Genomic DNA, 19,983 nt, shown 5'->3' with positions numbered 1-19,983 from the left:
GTGGCACATCCTTGTGTATAATAAAGTATAAATATTTGTGAATTTGAAAATAAATCATCCATTATTTTGTCATTACACCATTAGCAAGAAAATACTCACACAAGACTTACAGCAAGCACATTGAAAAGTAAACCTCTCTCCCTGTCCCTCTCCCTCGCCATCTAGCCTCCATTTCTCTCTCCCATGGCAGATGGATGCAGGATTATCTATGTGATTTTAGGCAAAGATTAGATGGGAGAGCAGATGTACTCGGTGGGAGAGTGAAGGAGAAACAGGAGCGAACGTCACGAACAGACACACACACACCACAAAAAAAACCCACATACAACCACACACAAAAAAGGCATGTATGATAATGAAAGTGCATGTGGGGCGAAGGAGATTGAGATGTCTGTTTTATTTGTGTATGAATGGACGTTTGTTCATTCGTGTGTGTGTGTGTGTGTGTGTGTGTGTGTGTGTGTGTGTGTGTGTGTGTGTGTGTGTGTGTGTGTGTGTGTGTGTGTGTGTGCGTGCGTGCGTGCGTGCGTGCGTGCGTGTTTGTTGCCCGTACACAGAAAATGCACCAGAAACACCAATGTAGATACAATTGCATATAGAAAGCTTTTTGATACTTTTGGATGTTCAACTAATTAACTGATAAAATAGGATAAAAAATAAGCAATAATGAACATAAACAACAGAATTATCAGTGTATTTCAAGAAACAGCAAAAAAAAATTACCATGTCCACATTTGAAGCAATGTGCTAAACACATCTTTCTCTGTAGGACAATTTGACAGCCATACGAGCTGATGGAACGGGGTTTGGGCACATAATAACGTAACTTATTGCAACGATGTTGTCATAATCTTTTCACAGCCAATCATATCAAAATGCCCTATTGCCAACAACGTCACACCTGCACTTAATTTGATTGGTTAAGGCGTATAAATGTCAAATATGTTGGGCGTGGCTCCTAATGCCTCAGATTTGGATGGTTTCCCTATTTTCTTTCAGACACGCCCAAGAGGCGATATACACGTTTACTATTGGACAGCATCAATGTCTAAAGGCGGGACCTGGTCGAATTTGTGAACCGAAGCTCAACTTTGACTGCACGGTTACAACGTCTGTCTATTTTGCTAGATTTCCATTGGCTATTTATTAAGAGAGATTACAGCGATATCCTTCCTACAATAATGAACCACAATGGAGGCTAAATAGGAGTTCCCACTTTTCTTATCAAACGTGTAGTTTTACTTTGTTTGCAACCTTGCATAACGACGCTTGCTTGATTTACAATTTTCCTTAGATAAAGGAAGTGATCTCTATGATTTTAAACGATAAGATCCTTACAGGCTATGTAGCGAGCTAACTAATCTAATTTAGTCCTTCGCGAATTCAACTTAATCAATATTTTCGTTGACTGAATTTGACCAGCCACATCAAAGGTAAGACAGATGGCATATTTGTACGTGTTTTGAAATAAGCAGTCGTTACTTTACTATAGGTTATCTGCTTAAAACTTGGAAGCAGTTTCCTGACCAGACTTAAATCTCTGCACGGCCATGTTAACGCAACAGGGGGTCAATTTGTGCTCGTTGCACCACCATTACAGTCAATGTTCAAATTAAAGTCATAAAAGTGTTGTTATTTGCCAAACTCCTAGGTATGACCGAGTACAAGCTGGTGGTGGTTGGAGCCGGAGGTGTAGGCAAGAGTGCTTTGACCATACAACTCATTCAGAATCACTTCGTAGACGAATATGATCCCACTATCGAGGTGAGAAAGAGGCATTTAACAAGAGGGAGACATTCACACAGGAACACTTGCATGTTGACACCTTACTAGCGCCAACTGCAATTTATGTCCACTAGCAAACTTTGGGGCTACTACGTCAGTAAAGAGTCATTGTTTTTCCATCTATCTATCTATCGTCAAAAAAAATCCTTATGGCTACATTATGAATCTAAATGTACTTTTCATAATCAAACTCAACCAACCAACTTGGTTTTTGGGGGGGTTAAATTGAAGCGCTAGACCACTGACCGTATTGGCAGGAGCTCTGTTCATAGAAAGCACCAGATGTCTCTGAATCACTTATTCAGCAACATCTGAAGTGACAACCCTCACTATCTCTGATGCAGGAAGTCCAAATGTGACTATTCAAGACGAAAAATGTCTGTTCTGTGTCTAAGGGCTACTCTGATGGTAATGGGGTGGGGATGGGGCATTATTTTGTAGGACTCGTACCGGAAGCAGGTGGTGATCGACGGTGAGACGTGCCTGCTGGACATTCTGGACACAGCGGGCCAGGAGGAATACAGCGCCATGCGCGACCAGTACATGAGGACGGGGGAGGGCTTCCTTTGCGTGTTCGCAATCAACAACAGCAAGTCCTTCGAGGACGTCCACCTGTACAGGTACGAGGATGGACTGGACGGCTGGGATCTGGCAGGATGTTCTCATGCAGCAGTGTTTCCCAATCTTGGAAGCAGGACTGCATAAGGGGTTTTCGGAGGCAGATGACTATCAAAAGCTATAGATATTTGATGATGGTGAAGAAAAACGATGGGTCTAAAAGGTACTGTATATAAGAGCAGACTGGCTCATATATACACAGCTAAATACAGCTATACTGTTCCCTTTCAGAAAATAAGTCTCAGGCCCCAGCAGGTTGGAAACCAATTGTCCAGGGTGTTGGGACTAGAAGCCAAAAGGTTCTGCGTTCGAAACCCTTGGCCACAGTGTACCTGCAGGCATCTTTGAGCATGAAAATAAATTGCAAAACGTCTCCTAAATAACTCTGACACTCTGCAGGGAGCAGATCAACAGGGTGAAGGACAGCGACAGTGTTCCCATGGTGCTTGTGGGCAATAAGAGCGACCTGGGGACCCGAAGCGTGGAGTCACGGCAGGCCCAGGAGCTAGCTCGCAGCTACGGAGTGCCCTTCGTGGAGACCTCCGCCAAGACCAGACAGGTGGATATAGCACTCAAGCTACGCCTCGAGACAGGCTTCCCTGCCAAAGATTTTGGGGTGCTAACCCAGAGTAACACAGTCTACCTGTTTAGGCTTCTAAACAGGTAGACTTTTTTTGACGACCTGACATTCTGGGCCTCATTAGATGAGCCAATTACAAGGTTGCTCCCAGGTGGTAGTGAGCAACCGCTGCTTCTTTTCCACATCACCCTACTTTATTTTCCCCAGTAGTTTATCCCGCTTCTACCACAGTCATCCACAATGATTTGATATTGCTCGACTTTCATCCATTATGGTTGGTTAACAGCAAAGAAAATTAGCATGGGTCAGTCTGTGTAAAGGCAATCAAAATAAAATGGTACAGAAAACTCCATCAACTGATAAAGACTGTGTACCTTGAAAGCGAGTGTATAATAGGAGTATTTCGAATATCGTGAGAAGCGCTTGTACTTGATGTTCATTGAATGAGGGTCAACTCTGTAGTAGTAATGAACACAAAGTAAAAATTGTGTAATATATATTTATCTTTAAACATTTTGTGTGCGTGTGTTAGGGTGTGGAGGAGGCCTTCTACTCCCTGGTGAGGGAGATCCGGCGCTACAAGGAGACGCACCGCAGCAACAAGAAGAGCAAGAAGAGCACTCAGAGAAGATGTCACATACTATAGCGCTCTAAGCCATTTTTAGTCCCAAGTCGACCATCCCCCATCCCCCCATCTCGTTGTCAAGGCCCACCTTGGCGACTATTGACAAAGGTAGCCATGATGCGTCGCCACCCACCCACCACCCCAGTGTCACCACCACCCCCCTACTTCACTCCAGAGTCCTCAATGCTGTGAAACCATAGAGCTCTTGGTTACTTTATACTTTCTTTTTTTGGACAGTTGGAATGTATTTTTTTATTTACAGTTCATAGCAAGTGTTCTCACAGTATGTGGGAGACTGTTACATTAACAGTTTATATTTTAGCCTCAAACTAGAGTTTCAGTGTCCCTCCTTGGTGCACTTTATTTACTTTTTCTTTTTTTTTGCCACCTCCCACTGAAGAACAGCTTGCCGTTTTATACAGTGAGTCATTATTCTGTTCATCATACTTCTGTATGGTGATTCAGACTCCTACAGAAATACACAACTTCCTGTATACCCAACAATTCCTGTCACCTGTCCACATGACCAAATTACATTATTGACACACTTACAATCTAAACCCCTTTTTATTTTTTTCTTGTATTGGGAAGATGTGCTGTCTTTCTAACGAAAAACCTTCCGTAGATCATGCTGAAGTGTAAATTCAGGGAAGTGACGCCAATATCTGGTGAACCATTTGTAAGATAAGACAAATCTGTGGTGTTCACATATTTTCCAGCTGGCTCAGTAATTTGTTTGCCAGCCAATTTGTTTTGGCTGGACTTCCCCTTTTATGCTTCGAGTTTTTTTTAGGATAACGGCCAGTCGTTTCTTTCAAAATGCTCATTAGCGTCTATGAAGGAGACGTAACAATGAACAGGGCAGGTTAAAAAATGTACTCAATAGGGATACGGTATAACAAATTAGGCCTTTAATTATATTTTCTAAGATTTATAGGGGTTTCGTTTTTAGAATTGATTGGTGATTTGACTACCTCAGTTATTTTACTACATAATAGGGCCAAAATTGTAGACATTAAAAAAAATAACAAATGTAACAGTTCCCATTTGCCCAGTTAAAAATGAACATAAGCTGTTCAGTGTGTCTTTATCTGACAAGTCTGTTAAGGCATTTTTGCAGCGGTTGCAGCCAAGTTCATTTTGGGGGAATTCATTTGTTTGAAGGTGGTCAGTCAGTTCTCACTGTCCTTATGATCACCGCCAGGGCTCATCTGTATAGTTCTAAATACATGACAATGCTGAAGGATAGTTTGTAAACAAATGTACATTGATATTCTTTAATAAAGTTTGTTCGCTAACACCTTTTTTGATTCTTCAAACATGGCAACCATATGGGATTGCCTTAAAATAGGATGTTGAAGCCGGTCTGTTAATTGGTGGTTGGATCTTATTTGACAATTACACTACAGAACCCCACCTTCAGCCATTTGAGAGTGAACACCCCATTCCTCTTGAGCTTGTCTAATTTGTGAAGTTACTGCTCGAAAACCCTATATGGTATCAGCTTGACCAGCTCAAATTTAGATTGACTCAGATTCTACCTCTGAAAGAATCCCAGAAGAGTTAACTTAAGACCTATTAATTAATAACAATGCCCCAGGGATGTAAAGACCCCCTTATCAAAAGCTAGCACATGAACCACATTAATAAAAAAAAAAGGCAACACAATTTTACCAGAAATATTTATTATTCACTTCCCAATACAAAACCATTATTAAAGTAAAATACAGTGCATTTTATACAAACAAAGCAACGGGTGTGCATTCACCAGCCGAAACGATCCACCAGGTTGCCCTGGTCGTCCAGATCCTTCTGCACCTTCTTCCTCATGTAAAAGATGGGACAGTCTCGGCTGGGGAACAGGCAACGGGAAAACATCAGTTGCAAACTTAATGATTTGCTGCACCTACATGAATTGTAAATGGCCAATACCAATGTTGCTATAGACTGATCATATTCATCATGGCATTAACAGCAGTCGTTCTTTGTATGCAAGAATGCTTCATGGGATAAAAGTACAAAACCCAGGTCAAATATGGAGATTAATGACTACTAATACACATTTTGGCTGACATCGGAAGATGTACTTCATTGGCCATTACTACTGCCTCTCTACTCTTATGTATTTAAGACCTTTGGGGCAGGTATAGTGTTAGTAGGGCTAGGCTGCTAGCGAGCCAGGTCTCTCTGCTAAAGTTACCAGGTTTGATCCCCAATAATCTGTAGCCTAGTAGCGTTGAGCGAGATGCCCTAAAACCCCTTTTCTGCTCCCATATTTCTGCTCGGAGATTGAATTACTGCAAGTCGTTTTGTAATGAACATCTGAATTAACTATAGGCAAAATACCTTGAAGTCACCTAGGTCATGGTTGCTATATTCCAACTGTTCTTTACCCCACTTTCCTGTTTCTCTCTTCCAGATATACCCAACATTTAAATAAATATAAAAGATATCTGCAAAATGAATGAATAAGTGTGTGTTACAGCACCTGGTACAGAATATATATGTTTGAGGATTACCTGGTACAAAGAACGTCCTCGTGGAGAGAACCCTGGCAACGCTGACACTGAGTCCAGAGACGAGAGAAACGCTCCTCCAACGTCCTCATGTGGAAGATCTGCAGAACACGAGCTAAAGTGTTAGCTAGCAACAGGCTTAGCTAGTGACAGTATCCCCTGCCAAATAAAACTTGGAACAAAAAGAGAAATAAACAACATTGTGCCATGTGGTTATTGGGCCCTCACAACATCCTGTTTTGATTAGGAACCAAAAGGAAATATTCTTATGCAAGGTGTTAGCCCTGTAACAAGCCATCCGATCTAAATGGCATTATAAAACCAGAGGTTCTGACTAGATTACAATTTGATCTGAAACTTACCTCCTTTTGGTAAAGTTCTGACTCTTTCTGCTTGCAGTAATCACACACCGCAGCTGCAGAGACAGTAACAGGTTGCTGTGACAAAGGCAGATTCACAGACAAACTCTAGCCAGTTAGCAGAGAAGTGCATTCAATTGATGCAAGCCGTGTATCACACTAAATTAATCTATCTTTATAATCAAATATCTACTATGTATTAGTAATAGCAGTTCATGCAAAGATAAGGAGCTTTCCAAAGAATGTGAAGGGCAACAGTTGTCAGAGCGAATGGGTAACCAACCGTCCGTCTTGAGAACAGCCTTGCAGCCGATACAGGTGCTTCTCTTCTGGGCGAACGCCATCAGACCACCCACCCTGGAGGTCAGCACAGTCTTACAGCGTGTGTGGTCCCCCTCTGGAATCAAACAAACTAGGTTCAACACACATTCAACCTTTTGATTTAGCAACACTAGAGGATGCCCCCCACTGTCCCGATTGAGGTTGTATAATGGTGTTTTACGACCTGTGGTATGCACTACTGGTACAAAGTTATTTGTGGTATGTACTACTGGTACAAGGTTAGGTACCACTGGTACATACCATTGTAGCTGGGATTGTATTCTTGAATGTACGATAATTGAAAACATAGATAATTGAAAATGTATATAATGCTTTGTGCACGCCATCATAACTTTGCAGAACATAAGCAGCGTTGCTGACTTTGTATTTCCCGTTTCCCACTGGCCATGGGCTTCCTGCAGTTATAAAGTACATGTGTATAAAGGGGTGCTGGCACTCTACTCAGCCCTTGCTTGTTGCCTAATGTCAGTGTTTGGGAATCACTTATATATTTTTCATTTCTTTTTGCCTAATAGATTATTGAAAATATGTGTGTGTGTGTGTGTGCTCACTCACTGAGCAGGATGCTCTCTGCCTTGCTCTCTCCCAGAATGGGCTCAAATATCCTGAGCAGAGGCTTGGACAGCTGCTGCTCCAGGTAATACTGGGTGTCGATGGGAATGTTGTTCTCCAGCACGAAGATGGGGTCCTGGCATGACAATGGTGATGGAAGAGTTTACCAAGGTCATAGGAACAGACAACACAACAGGGTCTATAACTATGGGGCGATACAGCTCTCTAAAAGCCTGAACATATTAAAAACCATTGTTAAAAAGGATTGGATCAAACATATCGAGTGGGACTTTTGGTTAGTTAGAAGAGGATTGGAGATCAACCCAGCATTTCTTCCTCTCTTAATTCAATTCAATTTTATTTGTATAGCCCTTAATCACCATTACAGTCTCAAAGGGCTTAACAGGTTAAATATTTATGACACCCCCCTTTACCCAAGCCCCCTTAAGGGCAAGAAAAAACTCCCTTGAAATTAGCAAGGAAGAAATCTTGAGAAGAAACGCATAGTAGGGGATCCCTTCTTCCAGGAATGGTCAGGAGTGCAATGGGTGCCACAATTGACAATACATACACTTAATCAATTTGGTAAAAGGAGAACATTTTGTCCAAAAGGGATATGAATAGGCACCAGGTTAAACAATATAAGTATTGTGCGTTATATATGTTCTATACAATCTATACCTCTGACTTCATGTATGCCGCTACACCCTTCGCCGCTTTAATGATGACATAAGGAACTCGGTCTCCCAGGTTTGGTGCACTTCCTGCGTCTCTCTTCCTCATCCTGAATAATAAGATACAAAAATAATACACATATGTAGCATAGGCAAAAGGGGACTTTTGATGCATGCCATGCTGTTGCAGTTTTATATCTAATACAAGGCGAGGACCTTACTGTCTCATTTAAATATAAAACTACAACAGGACCTTTCTGTCTCATTTCAATATGAAATTACAAAAAAATAAATAAGGACCGTTTTTATAGCATCAACTCCTTAAGGGAGGTCTGTTTTTAAATTACTATCATCTATTATTTATTCAGTTTCCAGTAATTTGCACAATGAATGATGACCCCCTTTTTAATTTCACTATGTAAAACGTTATTTTCGCAATTGTGACCGATACAACTTTGAATTTGAGGACCTTTCTGTCTCATTTCCATATAAAACTACAACAGGAACTTTCGGTCTCATTTCAACATGAGGACCTTTCTGTCTCATTTCCATATAAACCTACAACAGGACCTTTCTGTCTCATTTCCATATAAAACTACAATGTGAGGTCCCTTTTGGCTCATTTAAATATAAGCCTACAACGCTAGTACCTTTCTGCCAGCTCCACGTGAGCCTGCTTGCCGGCGTACTCCTGGGCAGTGCGGGTCAACTCCTTGGTGATGACCAGCTGGCTGATGTCGATGCGGTTACACAGCAGGTCCGAGATCACCTCCTTGGCATGCGCTACCGCCCCCTGGGGGTCACTGCAAGAAACACGCAGAACACACCACACGTTAGCGTCCACACTTTGTTTTCAGGACTCATTCTAAAGAGATAAAGGCAACGCTTGATTGAACTCAACACTACCATACTAGAAAACAGTTAAGTCACATTTAAGGGTCAAACTTTTGACCATAGTGTTGTAGGCAAGGCAAGGCAAGGCAACTTTATTTATATAGCACTTTTCATACACAAGGCAGACTCAAAGTGCTTCACATATAAACAGTGTCATACAACTAAATAAAATAATAGGTAAGTAAAGTTAAAAAGGCATTTTAGTATTAAAATAGAAAATAAAGGCAAAGTTATTTAGCAGAAAGCTATAGCAAACATAAAAGTCCTCAGTCTTGTTTTAAAGGTGCTCAGAGTTGGGGCAAGTCTTTGTACAACTACTAACTACACGCAAACTATATTTCATCACATGTACTCCTGGTCAGTATGTATGTAAAGGAATAAAACCTAAAAAAAGATCTCCTGAACAAACTATAAATCACTTACTATATTTATTTATTTATTTCTTATTGCTTATGTTTATTTATTTATTTATTTTTTCCACAATGTCTTGCTTTTTAAAAAATGTATGATGACTATATGCTCTGTAAGGTGACCTTGGGTGTCTTGAAAGGCGCCTCTAAATTAAATGTATTATTATATTATTATTATATAGTACTGATATCATAACATCACAGAATGAGGTATAACACAGGGGTGTCAATTGGAATTATGTCCATATTTGACCTTACCGTTCAATGAGGATGTTCTGCAGGCATGTGTTTATTAGGTTGGCCACCAGGGGGCAGTTGTCTCTTCTGACGGTCTCAATGCCCTTGCAGTCCATCTTCTCGTGCGTGTGAGCACTGGACGAAAAGTAGAGGCCGGCATAGCGCTTCTTGTTGATCAGCAGGTATGGATAGTACACCTGAGGTGGAGCAATCGCAGAGCTCATACAGGGGTCTGCATTCAAGATTCATTTGAGTTATAATTAGATAATTCTTTGTGGTACCTTCTCAAACTCCAGCCGGATGGGGGGGGTGAAGTGTGAGGACACCCACTCTGCTGCTTCCCTGCCCAACTCCATGGCCTGGTCCACCCGCTCTACGCCCAGCTTCACCATCACCGAGTCTGTGTCCCCATAAATCACCTAAACACAGACGCAACGTTCGATACAAGCATCTCATTAACAAAAAAATAAAAATAAATTGTAGTTCATTATACATTTTTTATTTTATTATATATATATTTATTTTATTGTTATCATCATCATTATTTATACACAATATAATACAATAAATTTTGGTCTAAGTCTGAATCTTTACGTTTATTAATGCCGTCATAAAATCAGCAAGAGAAAACACAGACATCCCCCAGATGGACCAGGTTGAATTCTGGGTTATTTTGAATCATCACAGGCTTAGCATAGTTAGCGATCCCTCTTCCCCTCCTACCTTAGCATCTGCTGTGTAGCCGTTGGCTACCGTGTACTTGGACTCCACCAGCTGCTTGGTCTTTTCAATCATCTGTCTTCCGAAGCCGGTGACGCTCTTGACCCCACAGAGATGGTAGAACAGAGGTTCATAAGGGTTCATAAGGCAGTAAAATGATGCAGTTATATATATATTCTTTTTCTAATCTTGTATGTGTATTACTATTCAATAATAAGTAATATGTAATTATAAATCATATTTTGTTTTAAAAAATTACTCAAAGCACTATTTATTAGTGAAATATTCACTCAAAAATTAAAACAAAATAATTAATTACACCGAACAAACCAGGAACACCATTAAAAAAAATTAAAATAACTACTTCTGGAACCACCGATCGAAATGAGCATTTAAAATGTCAAACCAAAAAAGTCTGTCCGACACCAATCAAACATTAGCTACTCTCAAACCGTGACGTAATCTGGCGATGAAATGAATTGAGCTGTCCCAACGTTGCGACCTTTGACCTGAGCTCACCTGGGATATCTCCAGACAGGGCAGTTTGCCGACCTGCGCGCCTGTGAATCCGTACACAGAGTTCGCGCTGATCTTCAGTGCCAGCTGCCGGCCATCCAGCACCTGCTTCTTGAAGGGGTCCGTTTCATTCTTCAGCTCCGTCTTCGCCCTACACATTTACAAAGAGTAAATAAAAGTAGGAAAACATTTCTTTCCCCATTCAAGATCCTTAGATAGATATTGATTTTTAGATGGCCTTCATGCAAACCAAGCAAAAAAATAACATACTCTAGTAACTTGTGAATGGGCATTTTACATTCTATAGACTAAATGATTATCCAATTAACAATGAAAATGGACATGAAACTGATGGTCAGTGGCAGCAATGTAGAGCCAATGGTTTAGGCAGGCACACACACACAAACACACACCTAGGGTGATCAAATGTGACCTCAAGCCAAATAGTTCTGGGTTCGTCTCTGATGCCTGCAACCTAATCTGCAGTCTGACCTTGTCAATTTCCTCTGACCTGCTCCTGAGTAATGATGTATCTGAATTTACGCTGGAGGCAGACATTGGGCTCGATACCAGTACTTTCTTGCAAGGTTTCCTTCCCAACGTACTTCTTCCTGGCAGACAGCAGGTTCTCTAGGATCTCTGGCAGCAGTCCTTTCCTCACAGAGCTCTTCACAAACTGGTCCCCTGTTGGAGTCTTGATGAAGTCCTCCGGAGACAGGCTGAGGAGACACAGACCACAAAGGTAACAAACTAATGCCTTTAAACTAACAGAGCTCATGAAACCTCTGACAGTCAAATACTGAATACAAACTCTTAATCTAATTTGTTTTCATACTTGTAAATAACTTGTATTTGTACTATTGATGTAGCGGGTGCACTTGCATTTTGATATTACACTTCCCCCGGTATCTGTAGCTGGATAGTGAAGTTGCTTTTCTGTCTTTTTTCGGTTAAGGCTAACAATTCCTTTCAAGGTGTTAACTAATAAAGTGAGTTGTTTAGTTTACAAAAAGTAAATCGGAAGTGACTGAGAATTTTCATTCCATTATTTTGAGGCAAAGGAAGGCAGGGCAGGTTGGACTTCTAAAGCAGCCTTCAAAACAAGAAGACCAGTATAGCGGTAGAAACTACTGCTTACCCTAGCTTCTCTGCACTGCCCCTCTGGAGCAGCGTGGTGTAGCAGAGGTTGTGAGCCATCATGATGGACGGATACAGAGAGGAGAAATCCAGGGTGGCGATGGGAACACTGTAGTACCTACAACAGTCCAGATGGGGGCGTTATGAATTAGAACCGTTATGTGAAAGGGCATTCAAGCTATGCACTCCATCTACAGTATTCAGAATGGGGCAGCTTTTTTTTGTTAACATTTCCATACCCTTTTTCTGGCTCAATTACAGTTGCTCCAGTGTAGTCTTCTCCACCTTGTGGTTTCAAGACAGGCATCACCAAGTCCTGCTTCATGGCCTAACATAGAATTTCAAATAATTAAGCAAATGAACAAATGTAAAACAAATAAATACTCAACACAAAGGAAGTGCAGATGAGACGCAAAACCATTCACACACGTTTCCTTTTTCTGGCATGAAAAGGATTTTGAAGCCAAATCCCCGCGCAAAGGATTTTTCCCAAATTCACCACACCACAAGAGCTTTAAAACTGTCGTTATTGAGACGACGGCCTTAATGAAATGTTGAAATCGACTAATTATCTTTACATCCCGCCACACGATATTCAAACAGCCGTCGGCCCCTCACCTGTCGCAGCAGCTGGGAGACCACCTTGATCTGCTGGCCCCTGGAGAGCAGGTAGGTGAGGGGGACGCCCGTCACCCTGGCCATCTCCATGTAGTTGATGACGCACATGAGCTTCTGCAGCAGCCGCAGCGGCAGGTAGGCGTCCTTCAGACAGTAGACAGCCAGACGCCGCCGGGTCTGCTCGTTACCGTTCTGGGGGCGGGGGGGGGGGAATTTAAACCAAGAAAGAGATATGGTTTCATTTATTTATTTGTGTAGTTTTGCACTATTGGAGTTTGTGTGTAAGGAGTGGGGTAAGGCCAGCGTAAGGTTGATGGTTGGGGTGGGGTTAGGGCAGGTCCAAGGTGAAGGTCAGGGTGGTTGTTAGGGGGGGTCGGTTTGGAGGGGTTAGGGTGATGGTTGGGGTTGTTGTATGAATGGGAGTGCAAGTAAGGGTGGGGGTGGTAGTTTGAGTGGGGTTTGGGGGGTGTTTGTGGGGGTTTTAAGGGTTAGGGTAGGGTGAGGACAGGGTCAGGGCACGGTTGTCCTCCTACCTGCAGATCAGTTATGATGGAGTGCTGCACGTCCTCCTTCTGCTCCTGCAGGAAGTGGTAGCTGACGGCGTTGAGCGTGTACGAGCGCAACTTGTAGTCCCTGAGGAGCACCTGAGAGGAGAAACCAATCCAAATCCAAAGGAACTAGAGCTGTAATTAACAATCCATTCATTGTCAACTCATCTATTGATTATATTCCCTTATTCTAATAATAGATAGATGCAATTGTTTAGCCTAAAAATAACCATACACAAGTTATTTATAGACTGCCCAAATTTAGATTTGCATACTTTTGAAAAATTTCATTTAGAATAATCGTAACATTTCAACCGATTGAGACTGGAAAGGTGTCCGCGCTGACCTGCAGCAGGTCGAACTGAACCCGGCCCTCCATGTTCATGATCTTGTTCTCCCGCCGGCCCATCTGCTTGCTCTGGAAGTTAGAGTCTCTCAGGACCGACTTGATGCCTTGTATCCTGCCCAGGTAGGGGAACAGGTTTACCTGCAGGGAGAAGGGGGGGGTCACAGACGATGCATTAGAAAATAGGAAGTTTGCCGTTGACAGAGACTGGGAATATTGACGTTTTGCCGGTCTAGATTTAGAACCCTCATGAAAATCTTTTGAACTAGAAAATAATACAGAAAATACTAAAACCTCATCTGATTGAACAGTTTAAACCGCAGTGAGAAGTTTAGAATACCAAAAATGAATCCAAAACATAATTGTGGGTATCACCTTCAGGTTCGCTGCCCTGTTGAGCAGGTACGGGAAGTCAAAGTTCTGGATGTTGTAGCCGGTGACGATGTCAGGGTCGGTGGTCCTTACAAACTCCGCCCAGCTCTACGAACGCAAAAGAACAACTATTAAATGGATACGCAACACTCACAAGCCAAGGGCTGTGTTATCTCACCTCCCGTTTCCTCTTTCTCAGTTAACCGACATCTATGTGTCATAGTGCTTATCTGATGACTCTGGCGGCCTGCAAAAGTCCTCAACTTCGGTGCCCTTCAAGATAAGTCCAAATGTAATGTGTGTGTGCATGTACCTGCAGCAGCTGTTTCTCCTGTGTGAAGCACAGGATCTGGGAGCCCACGATGCTGGCGCAGGACTGCAGGGTGAAGACGGTGCGGATGAAGGGCTCCTTCTCGCCCTGCCGCTGCACCATGGAGGCGATCTGGATGACCGGGTCCTTGTCCGCCTCCGGGAAGATCCCTGGGCGAGTGGAAAGACCGGCCTTAGTTACTTCTGCTTTCTGTCCTCGTATTGATTCTGGCTGATCTATATCAACATTGAAGTACAGCGACAGCTATCCACTTCCTTGAAGGGGGTTGTAAAAATGATCAGACTGCCAAAACTCCATCTTCTTAAAATGTCCTCTTTGCTCAGAATCATATCCGTGTGCCGCTCAGTCTCCATGTCAGTGGGCATGGGCAGTGTCGTGCCAACACAGATCGAAACATGGGGATTTATTGGTTTTCAGGCACTATTGGATAGCACTACCTAGCCAGGGTATTTTGGTCTTTGCTAAAAACAAAAATCCAAAGATACAGCTATCGGTGCTGATAAACCCCCATTTGGAACGATATATTGGGGTACTCCATTAACAACGTCAACCGTGAGAAGGGGGTACTGACCCAAACAGAAAAAGTCATATTTAATATCCTCATAAAATAGATTGAAATGTAGTATCTAGTGCTAGAACGAGATAGAACAGCTCCCCGCCAGCCTCCCTCCCAGCCACACACACAGCTACCGAGACCAGCACAGGTTCATCCCAAACCAGCTATTGCATACCTGAGTATAGTTAAAACAATATACGATTTGTTTGATGCTGAGATCGTCCTCAATGATCGTGATCATACCAGCCAAAGTTAGGTTAGGTTGAATCCAATAAAAGACACACACACCCTTCCTTCCTGCGCACTCTATGTCGAAGCTGAGGACCCTGAGGGGCACGATGCGCTGCCACTCCCCTTCAGCGGGGTGGCTGACCAGGTCGGTCCAGCCCACGTCCACCTCGTACTGACACAAGGACACCTGCGGGGAGAGCCGAGCACAGAGACACACACAGAGAGACTCAGGGGGTCATATAGGCGGTCATAAATCATAACGAGTCATTTATCCAAAGCGTATTCTTGTTTATATAGGGTTTAACTACGTTTTTATATAGGGTTTAATTAAGGAGTTGCTAATGAGTTGAGCACCCTGCTCAGGTAGGCATTGTGGGAGACAGTGGGAGTCTCGGAGTTGATAAGTGAGTGGTGTAGACTGGATCGTTTAAAATGTAATAGTTGCGACGGGCCGTGCCGGGAAGGAGGAAAGTGATGCACCGACCATGCTGGGGTTCCCTGAGGTCATGTCCCCGGGGGCCTTGGCCTGACGGACTCGGTATTTGCCCTTGGGGAGCTCGATCCAGCAGCAGCCCACGACATCGCAGTCCACCATGAACCTACCGACGCACACCAGCACCAGAGGTTAGCACGGAGAAGTGGCAGGGAGGTAAGGTTACGCAGCTAGGAGGGGCTGGAACGGCCCTGGAATGACTAGCATTCATCTGTGTATCCGACACAGGAACCGCTCTGGATAGTAGTCACATCAGGAGCATGAAAGTCATGAAATATATGAACATGCCCTTGAAGCATGTTTGCAAGTCACCAGCCGCCTCGTTGTCTCCTCCTCGACCACTTACTGCGGCTGCTCGTCTGTGCCGCTTGAGGTACAGTGAACGAGCAATAGCAATGTCAGGGTTTCCCACAAAAAAAATGTAGCGGAGGCAATGCACTTGTGGGAATGATGGCGGGAGGAAAACCTTTTGAAACGCACCTTAGAGTTGGCCTCTAAAAGGCAATGCATGATGGGACAGACCACTGCATATAAAATTCACCTGATTTCAAAGTCAATGTTAGCCTCGTAGGATTGATAGTTCTGCTGGCCGAAAGGTCCAAACTTGATGCCCTGCTCCAGGAGCCTCTTGGCTGGCGCTATGAGGCGTGGCATCGCCATGGTGATCCGGAGGAAATCCTGGATGTGCCTCCCATGGTAACCGTACATGCCTGTGGAAACAAAGACCCAAGCTTAGCCATTCTATGAGATATTAGGGGAACCGATAGTGGGACGGGATGGATTGAGGTGGCACTCACTCTCTTTGCGTGTGATGTCTACAGCAAGAACAGTCACAGAGATGTTGTCCTTATTCGAGCGCAAATCCTTCAGCACAGCAGAGTTCAACTCTCTCTTGAAATCTCCCAAGTGGGCAGACGTGAATCCTTTTTATCCAGAGAGGGAAAGACAGGGAGATAGAGCCAAAAAAGATACTGGGTAAGATGTGTTGTGGAAGAAATGTAGAGAATCAAAGACAAAGGGATGTATGCTTATACTGTTCTTCATGCTGATTTAAAGGAATTAAGAGGACTAAGCCTAACAAGAAAGGGATAAAACAAAATATTGTTATTCAGGTGTAATTGAAAAAAAATACCAACACTTTATATACACTCTCACTTCTGTGGTAGTGCTGAATGTTGAAAAACCCGCCCCACAAGTGCAGTGCTTACCATTGGGCGCAGGCGTGTAGAAGTAGGGAGCGAAGCCGTGCACATGGCAGCACACGCTGTTCCCGCTGTCGGTCACACCAAACATGCGGATGATGGGCACGGTGCCGTTTGATTGGCCGGGCATTCCCTCCACCGCGCCTCCTAGACAACACAAACAACAGCAATAGATTATATTCAAATGAATAAAAACTGAAAAAAAACATCCATGTGGGCTGTGACTAAGGCAACTTTGATCGTGGATAAGAATGTAATTAGAATTAATCGTTTTCCAAATGGATTGCATCCATAAAGTTTACTTCCAAAATTAAGAATCGGTCATGCCCATTATAACTTCTATGAATGAGTGCTGGTACTTTCTTGCTCTTTAACCACACTGCGATCACCAACAATAATTTTTGGTCCAACCTCCCAGTAGTAGGAGCCTGAAGACAGTATTCTAGCAAGTATGGAACAATCAGTCTTCCCACAGAAAACAAAACCATAGTCGCTCGATTTTCTCTTTTTCTATCCTCAAATGAACGCAAAACAAAAACAAGGACTTGTTATGTCGTGCGCAGTTTCCTGTGTTGTTGGGTGTGTTGCCATCTTACCTAAGTAGTAGTCGAGGTCGATCTGTTGGAAGACCAGCGTGTCTGAGCTGGCGTCTAGTGGCGGGGCCGGGGGTCTCCGCCACTTAGGGTTGATGTCTGCTGAGAACAGCTCGCCTTACAGAACAGAAAATAAAGATCCAAACGTAATCAGGGCATTACTTCCTCGGACACACATTGACCACCTCTGTATTATCATTGATTAAAGGGAAATTGGAACCGCAACCTCGACTAGGGTGACCTTTTCTTAATTTTTAAAATGTTTGCTTGTATTACTACTTTGTGTAACCAGCAACCATTTAACTCTTTACCATTCCTGAAAGGAGGAAGTTTCCTTGTTAATCAAGAGGTTTTTTTCTTGTTCTTCTTGGGGCTTGGGTTAGGGGGGGTTGCCATAAAAATGTGACCTGTAAAACCCTTTGAGATTGTAACGGTGATAAAGGGCTATACAAATAAAATTCCATGACTGGAGCTGCCTCAACTGGATTGGCATAATGTTTAAAAGTCGTGAAAACGGTGAGCTCTGTTGGGACGATGATATCGTCATCCCCCAGCAGCCCTCCATCACTCACCGACAGGTATGACACCGTGGCCCGCCTGTCCCTCCCGCTCTTCCCCGTCCATCTCGGCTTCGTCCATCATGGCTGAAAGCTCTTCCTCAAACCCGGACGGGCTGTCCTCCCACTCGCTGCCTGGCTTGCCACGCTTGGCCTGCGACACACCGCCCGCCAGCGGCCCTGCGTTTCGTTTCTTTCCGTCCATGTCTACAAGGAGGAGGAGGAGGAGGTGGCGAAGAAGTCACGATGGAGGCAGGAGATATGGGGCTAGAGGGCTTTTAGAGGCTTTGACTGCTGTTTTGGGTGTATGACTCCGAGCCAGAAAGTATCGGAATTCACTGGAAGTCGCTTGGGAAAAAGCTGGTGCAAAATCACAATCCCAGCAGTGAATTCAGATACATTCATTAACCATCTTACGCAATGTCAATAGGTAGAATACTGAGATACCTTCCAGCTGGGAGGCGACCACCCTAGCCACTGTGGTGTACTCTAATGGGAATCATGGTATGCAGAACATGATAATCCGATAGCCTGCACACCATCTCCCCTCTCTCGGGATACAACGATCAGTGAAACGGTACACAGCATCACAGGTTAGTGTTGGATGAGGTGTTCAACACTCTCCACATAAACGCTGATCAACTGACGTGTTCAGTTGTTTACCATTTATATTACTTTATTGTGCTACAACAACACATGTGCAGTTGGCGATCCCTATAGTTACTCTGCACTATGCGTATTTTTTGTATTGCACGATTTGACTGTTATCCGATCACATTCTTCGATTATAGAACCTGAAAGAGCATAAAATGATAAAAGGGACATTAAAAGGATTATATTTCAAAATAATGAGTACAATAGTATGTTCTGATTTAACAAATGAAATCCCCTTATACAATTATCCAAATTTGATCATAAACAAGTATGTGAATTAAAATGATTGTACACGTTAGTAGTTTTCACAGTGTTATAATCAAAACAGTCAGTTTTATAGATTAAATTCCAACAGTAGTGCGATGCAAGGTGTTATGTTTTTGTATGTATTCCAAGTGTACGGTAGAACAAATCCGCTTCCAAGAACCGCATGGTATGATGGAGAATATTTTACACCCTAACGTTACGTGCAGAATACATTATTTTGCTATTTGTGTCGAATAAGATCGATAAGGATAATGATCTGTTGTGTTATTAGCAGTGCTATTTAGGACAGGAGGTTTAACACTTTACGGTCAGTGATCTTTACATTTATACACAACAAAAAAAACATCATCCAAGATGTTTACCAGCCAGCTAAGTCAAGATCAACCTTCACAACAAACAAAACAGGGTCATCGATTTAAAGCCCGAAATAAATCAGCATTTATATTATTCCGCAACATAATGTTGAGCTTCTTCAGAAAATATCAGCTAGCCAGTAAACGTAAACAGAAAACGAACGTAGTATTACAAGTCATGAAACTGCATGATTACTTGCACGCGTACGTGTGCATAGCAAGCGCTGTATTCATAAATCATGATTAGACCTGGAAACCAAGTATAGATACCTTTAATAGTAACTTGGTCTCAGCAACCGAAAGTTGACATCAACTCCCGCCAGTACGATTTTAATTTCCTCTTAGGATGGCGCGGAAAAATACCAACCTCCGGTGAGGGTCTTTCTCATTTCCGGTGTAAGGCGGGGGAAAGAAGGCCCAGACAATGACGTCACCAACTACATTAACGTGAATCGAAAAACGCGAGTGCACAATTTATATTGTAAGATTTACATACATTAATGATAAAGAAATCATCATGTTCCACGATTGTATCAGAACATTTAAAGAATAAATATAGTCTCATATAATCAACTATAATAACACAAACCTAATCCCAACAGTCAAATGTTACTCGGAATTATTATTGGAATAACCTATTGTTAAATATTTTACTGTCACCCCTGTTGTATTCTTATGCTACTGCGAAATATTTATGTAGCGTATGCATAGGCCTATGTATTTGTATACTTGTATATTTGTAAAAAAAAATACAATGTGCTCAAAAGGCTGTGAATCGTTTTAAAAGGTATCTTCCTTAAAAACTGTACCCCTACTCCAATAAAGTTGTTGGCCGTAAAATAACATCATAGGAGGTGTCCTGGGAACCGGAGCTTAATTTTTTTCACTTTAACTCAC

General features: G+C 42.8%; 3 protein-coding genes across 4 annotated transcripts in view; 2 read left to right on the top strand and 1 right to left on the bottom strand.

Moving 5' to 3' along the window:
• slc17a7a (solute carrier family 17 member 7a) overlaps positions 1-42 on the top strand; it is a 19,052-nt gene extending 19,010 nt beyond the window's left edge. The window contains exon 13 of the mRNA XM_030339252.1: positions 1-42. This exon is cut by the window's left edge and continues 3,250 nt beyond it. The gene's annotated coding sequence lies outside the window, so the exon portion shown is untranslated.
• A 1,089-nt stretch (positions 43-1,131) lies between these two features.
• On the top strand, positions 1,132-4,908 carry zgc:55558 (Ras family GTPase). The gene is made up of 5 exons (XM_030338821.1): positions 1,132-1,433; positions 1,652-1,764; positions 2,227-2,405; positions 2,803-2,962; positions 3,516-4,908. The coding sequence occupies exons 2-5, from the start codon at positions 1,654-1,656 to the stop codon at positions 3,627-3,629; spliced, it is 564 nt and encodes a 187-aa protein (XP_030194681.1). The 5' UTR covers positions 1,132-1,433; positions 1,652-1,653; the 3' UTR covers positions 3,630-4,908.
• Positions 4,909-5,273: 365 nt separating this feature from the next.
• pold1 (polymerase (DNA directed), delta 1, catalytic subunit) lies at positions 5,274-19,470 on the bottom strand. 2 transcript variants are annotated; one of them, XM_030338802.1, is made up of 27 exons: positions 19,357-19,470; positions 17,828-18,019; positions 17,259-17,372; positions 16,669-16,809; positions 16,258-16,383; positions 16,002-16,170; positions 15,452-15,566; positions 15,025-15,154; positions 14,163-14,329; positions 13,853-13,957; positions 13,478-13,618; positions 13,117-13,227; positions 12,584-12,775; positions 12,205-12,293; positions 11,967-12,083; positions 11,434-11,547; positions 10,832-10,979; positions 10,316-10,411; positions 9,874-10,011; positions 9,614-9,789; positions 8,702-8,854; positions 8,059-8,161; positions 7,381-7,513; positions 6,767-6,880; positions 6,487-6,539; positions 6,128-6,225; positions 5,274-5,460 (listed from the first exon to the last, which is right to left on the bottom strand). In XM_030338802.1, the coding sequence occupies exons 2-27, from the start codon at positions 18,015-18,017 to the stop codon at positions 5,373-5,375; spliced, it is 3,321 nt and encodes a 1,106-aa protein (XP_030194662.1). In that variant the 5' UTR covers positions 18,018-18,019; positions 19,357-19,470; the 3' UTR covers positions 5,274-5,372. The 2 variants fall into 2 exon arrangements, with proteins under 2 accessions (XP_030194662.1, XP_030194668.1); XM_030338808.1 differs by lacking the exon at positions 5,274-5,460 and having other exon boundaries at positions 6,487-6,561.
• Positions 19,471-19,983: the final 513 nt, after the last annotated feature.

Source organism: Gadus morhua, chromosome 2, assembly GCF_902167405.1.
Source record: "Gadus morhua chromosome 2, gadMor3.0, whole genome shotgun sequence".
NCBI classification, from domain to species: Eukaryota; Metazoa; Chordata; class Actinopteri; order Gadiformes; family Gadidae; genus Gadus; species Gadus morhua.
This window is presented reverse-complemented; position numbering and strand designations above follow the sequence as displayed.